The sequence below is a fragment of the Charadrius vociferus genome, unplaced genomic scaffold (assembly GCF_000708025.1).
Source record: "Charadrius vociferus isolate BGI_N301 unplaced genomic scaffold, ASM70802v2 scaffold310, whole genome shotgun sequence".
Classification (NCBI taxonomy): Eukaryota; Metazoa; Chordata; class Aves; order Charadriiformes; family Charadriidae; genus Charadrius; species Charadrius vociferus.
The window spans coordinates 47,069-52,149 of NW_009646409.1; the positions used below are offsets into that span (position 1 = coordinate 47,069).

The window sequence follows — 5,081 nt, forward strand, 5'->3', positions numbered from 1 at the left end:
CCGGGGCGGCCGGTTCCCCGGCTGCCTCCCCGGGGGCACTAGGGTGGTAATTGCCGTTACGTGTCCGTGGCCACGTCCAGGCCGGTGCAGTGTTGGTGCGGTAGTGGAGCCCATCTCCTCCTGCCCAGGGTCCCCAAGGAGAAGCCGAAAGCCGAAGCGGCACCAAAGCCTCGTCAAGGACCAACAGATGAAGCGCAGATGGCGGCAGCCGCTGCGCTGGCCCGGATGGAGCTGAAGCCCAAGACCAAGGTCTCCTCCTCCCAGGAGGCCATCAAGAACCAAGGTAGGAGCTCGCTGGAGGACACGGAGCTTCTGCACTGGCATAGGGATGGTGAGGCTGGCTGGGATGGTCACAGCTCTGAGCTGAGGCCGGGGAGGGACACCCTGGGTGGGCAACTGCTTGGATGCAGCTGGCTTCTGCCACTGCTTGGGTGTCGTAGACATGGGGGTCACAGTCACCTCTGGACTCAGGACAGAGCACCCGGATAGGCATTTGCTTCCCCAGGGCACCCTTTGAAATCTGCTGAACTTCCACCCCCGTAACGTGGGTTTGTCTCTCGTAGTGAGAAAAGAGCTGATGGCGGAGGCAGCTGCGAGTGAGAAAGGGCTGTCGGCGGAGGAAAAGGTATGAGAGACGCTGCCGTCCCTGATCAGCACCTTTCTGGGCTGCCGTCCCTGTCCCACGCAGACTTGCCAGGATATTTAAAACCAAACCCAAACTTTCTTGCGTTCAGTTTGGTTTTGTCTCCTGTAGGACCTCGCCTCCCCAGACAAGGAAGGGGCAGCGGCCCCCTCTGTTTCAGGGGTCTACTTCATTTGCCCATTAACTGGTGCAGTTGTAAGGAAAGACCAGAAGGAAAAGCACCTCAGAGAAGCCATCCAGTCGGTAAGTGTCGCGCCTGCCGGCTGCACGGCTTCTTCCCTTCCTCCTGTTTTAACTCGGTGTGAGATGTGGGTCCCCTTGAGCAGCGACTGCTCCGCCTTCTCCCTGTAAAATCACCACCGTCTCCCAAAGGGTAACTCTGTCCCGCTGTAGCTGTACAGTGCCTCTCCAAGCACTGTCCTTTTGGCTTGCTGGAAATGCTGGGACTGGGAGCTCTGGCCCTGCACTGGTTTTGGCTGGGGGAGAGTTAATTTTCTTCATAGCAGCTGGGATAGTGCTGTGTTTTAGATTTGTGATGAAAACAGTGTTGGCTGGAAGTGGCTAAACTGGGAAGCAGTGAATAAATTCTTGTGCATACACAGCTTTTGCTTTACCTATTAATCTTGGGTTTAGCCCAACTCATGGGTTTTCACACTTTTTTTTTTTACCCTTCCAATTCTCTCCCCATCCCACTGTGGGGCGGGGTGGGAACAAGTGTGGTGCTGAGCCGCTGGTCGGCGTTAAACTGCAACAGACGCACACATCCCTTTGTACGGAGTAGCGTCAGCTCCCCCCTGACCAGCTTTTCTCCTTCTCCCTCAGTATTTCTCCGTAGACCCCGTGGCTGCCTCGATCATGGAGATTCACACCTTCAATAAAGACCGGGAGAAAGTACGAGTGGGCGTGGAGACCATGGCCAAGTAAGCGGACTGCGTTAGGAGGACCAAGTGCGCAGGTAGCTTGTCCCTTCCCTGCGAGGCCAGCAGGCGGGTGGATTTTCTTGCTGTGGTCCAGGCAGTGTCTGAAGAAGTCCAAAACCAAACACTCGAACCATCTTAAGTGTCGGTTGAAATAAGGTCAGCATCTCAGAGGTGTTTTAAGAGTTGGTCTACTCATCCGAGAGGTCTGGGAGCTGCTGGTTGAGATTGACCACCCCATCTTCTGTCTGGCTTGGGCATGAAACACCGATGTATTTTACTTTCCTCAGTTTTTCAGCTCTTTTATCTGTGAGAAATGCTGTGAGGTCTACCAGTCTTTTCTTGCACCTTGGAGTAGCGTGTCCTAAGTGTCTGCTTTGACCCATGCAGTGCATTCCTCTTTCTGCAGATACTTGGATAATATCTATCTCCATCCAGAGGAAGAGAAGTACCGGAAAATTAAACTGCAGAACAAAGTGTTTCAGGTGAGGTCAAGACTCCTGCAGGTGCTCTGCCTAGGAACGTCCTTGCCTGGAGCAGACTACATTTAAATTCTTTCCTTTTCTTCCAGGAAAGGATAAGCTGCCTGGAAGGGATTCACAAATTTTTCCAGGCTATCGGGTTTGAGACAAAAACACTGCCTGTTCCAGGACAAGGCAAGAAATCTAAATGTATTAAACTGGAGTCGAGTCTGAATGGTGGTGGGACATCCCAGGGGAGGCGAGCGAGGCAGCTTTGGATGCCGAGAGCTCCGCAGGCTGCAATTAAGGCTGTTACTCCAAGGCTGTAACAGAAACGACCGCTCACCCTGCAGTTACCCCATTAAGACATTACATTTTCTGGAGATCCTTGCCCTTGTATTTCATACGTTACTCATATAAAGAACGAGAGACTCAAATCTCATCCTTTTGCTTGTAGAGACCACAGAGGAGTACTATGTACTGAAGGAAGAAATGCTGACCAAGTTGGAAGACCTCAAGGACTACAGAGAGCAGCTTTTAAGCTCTGAGCCTGTGAGAGCCCAGCTGGATCGCCAGCTCTGTGTATTTAAACCATCGCCTCAAGCTGCTCGGTTTGAGCTGCCAAATGACTTCTACAACCTCACCGCAGAAGAGATCAAACGAGAGCAACGGCTCCGGTGCGTAGGCTTAGGAGGAGGGCCCCGACCGCCCAGGGGGAACGCGATGCCAGCTAGGAGGCTCGCACCTCTCCTTCATGCTAAAAATCGCTTTCTCTCTAAAGGACAGAAGCAGTGGAGAAGGCTTCGATGCTGAGGACGAGAGCCATGCGAGAGAAAGAAGAACAAAGAGAAATGCGCAAGTACAACTACACCCTGGTACGAGTCCGGTTTCCCGATGGATACATCCTCCAAGGTAAAAAAAAAAAAAAAAAAAAAAAAAGACTTCTTGCCCTTTCTCTGTACACCTCCAAAAGCTTCTGAGAATACTTGTAGCGCAAGAGCTTGAATAATAAAGCAGGCTTGAGGTGGGCTGAACACAGCTGGTAGAATAAAGCAACAAAAACCAGAGCAGGGGAACGCTTCTGTAAGAACTCTTCCCGTCTCCGAGCCCTCCACCTGCCCCACCTGCATGGGGTTGGGACTGTAAGACCAGGTTGAGCGGAGAGGGAAGAATCTCAAGGCGCTGTTAATTAAAGCACGCTCTTACCAGGCTACCGCGAGCAAGCTGGACTCATTAGATCAGTTTGTTATAGTAACCAGCGTGAGGCTGCCTGTGTGGTGTCAGGCTGTACAACAGTCTAAACCCTCTTCCAATTTTGCCGTAGAACTCTGGAAATCATTTCAGGCTTTCCCAGCTCTTTGTTACAGGCTGGCAGGGGCTTGCAACAATTGAAGTAACAAGTTTTCTTTGGGGATTCTGCTTTTATACTTCTCAGCTGAAATCAGGCTGTTTCTGTGTCACTGAAGTAGTTCATAAAGTTAGCATCAGTACGTGAGCCCCAGGAAACCTACCACAAAAGGTTAGATTTGGTAGATGCCAGACTATCTCTCGATATCTCACCTTGTTTTCTCATGGCAGGGACTTTTTATGCACGAGAATCAGTATCCGTGCTCTACAACTTTGTGAGAGAAGCACTCAGAGATGACTGGCTGCCCTTTGAGCTGGTGGGACCCGGAGGTCTCAAACTGACTGATGAGAACTTGGCCTTCAATGAATGTGGGCTGGTGAGTTAAAAAAAAAAAAAAAAAGATGGCCAGTACCTTCCACTGGGGTCTTCAGGTTGTCAGAGTCATCTGCTGCTCATAACTTAGAAGTTTGCGTCTTGTGCTTTCAGTGCCGTAAGTTGTGCTCCGGCCCCTTCTTTTTAAGCGCAAGCGAACAAGTAACTGCTTGAAGGCTTCTGGCTCAAGGTTAGGTCTGTCCGCAAGGACCGACCTCCTGTAGCAAACGCAGGCTGCAGGAATTGGCAGCAGCTCTGCCAGAGGCTGAGCATCCACGCTGGGAAAAGAGGGAAGGCAGCAACTGCGAGGCGAGCGCAGCTCTAGCACGAGGCTACCAAGAGAAAGCCTAAAGCAGCGTCCTCCCTGAGGAGCTTCTTGCAGAAATCCACACTTGTCCTTTTTAGTTGAAGCGCGCTAAGTTTTTTTTTCCAGGTCTGTGACCATACACAGCATGTTAGGAGGTCAAAGTATAACATTGCTATAGCTTAATAACTCTGCCTTTTTTGTCCCAGGTGCCCTCAGCCCTCCTGACTCTGGCCTGGGATGCAGCAGTCATGGCAGACATTCAGGCGTCGGGAGAGGAGCAGCCAGCAAGCGCCCTGAAATCGGAACTTCTCTCCAGAGTCCAGACACTGTCATGAAATAAAGGGGAGTGGATTCAGTGCTGGTGGTTTTAGACTGTTTCCTCCTTTTCCCATACAGACTGTTGGAGTTTCCAGCTACGTGACCTCAGAAATGACTTTCTTTTAGCTCTGCAGAGTGGGAGTCTAGATTCTGCCATGTCACACCGACCCTGCAGTCACCTCCACAACTCCCGTAGCCGTACACTAAGGCAGTCTTGCCCAGTAAGACACTCACAGGACTGCTCTGAATGGCTTTAAAAACCAAGTTCTAGCAGGGAACTGCTTGAGGTGTTTCCAGGACCATGACGAAGCACCACCGTCCTCCCTTGGAGGAGGGATTAGGTGCAGTACTAGGCTGGATTACCAATCGATTGAGCCTGGATATTGGGCTGGGCTTAGAACTCAGCTTTTCCTTTTGCTTCTGTGTGCACTGTAACTCCTATTGGAGAGAATATATATAGATAAAATTACGTTTAGTCTGATTAAATGGAATATTTAAAGACTCGATTCTGTTCAAACGTTATTTGAATTGCATTGCTCTTACAGGTTGGAAATGCAGACGAGCTCCAGTCAGTGCTGGGGCTGGCACTGGTGTTACTGGTGCAGCTGTGGCATTACCCACCTTTTCACTTCATGGCACCTGCAGACAGAACAAGGGACGGGCAAGGAGACTGACGACGGGCAACAGCTATTTACGCTGCCCGCTGGTGAGAGAT

The 5,081-nt window shown here is 51.0% G+C and overlaps 1 protein-coding gene across 1 annotated transcript; it reads left to right on the plus strand.

Annotated features, from left to right (window-relative positions):
* Positions 1 to 134: 134 nt before the first annotated feature.
* On the plus strand, positions 135 to 4,404 carry UBXN6 (UBX domain protein 6). The gene is made up of 10 exons (XM_009895584.1): positions 135 to 283; positions 564 to 625; positions 755 to 886; positions 1,466 to 1,563; positions 1,970 to 2,045; positions 2,132 to 2,216; positions 2,479 to 2,698; positions 2,803 to 2,933; positions 3,600 to 3,745; positions 4,255 to 4,404. The coding sequence occupies exons 1-10, from the start codon at positions 199 to 201 to the stop codon at positions 4,381 to 4,383; spliced, it is 1,164 nt and encodes a 387-aa protein (XP_009893886.1). The 5' UTR covers positions 135 to 198; the 3' UTR covers positions 4,384 to 4,404.
* Positions 4,405 to 5,081: the final 677 nt, after the last annotated feature.

Excerpts from the sequence above, each read along its gene's own strand:
- UBXN6 (XM_009895584.1), top strand. The coding sequence starts at position 199 with ATGGCGGCAGCCGCTGCGCTGGCCCGGATGGAGCTGAAGCCCAAGACC. Across the intron at positions 2,217-2,478 it reads ACTGCCTGTTCCAGGACAAG|AGACCACAGAGGAGTACTAT; the intron begins GCAAGAAATCTA and ends TTTTGCTTGTAG. Across the intron at positions 2,699-2,802 it reads AAACGAGAGCAACGGCTCCG|GACAGAAGCAGTGGAGAAGG; the intron begins GTGCGTAGGCTT and ends TTCTCTCTAAAG.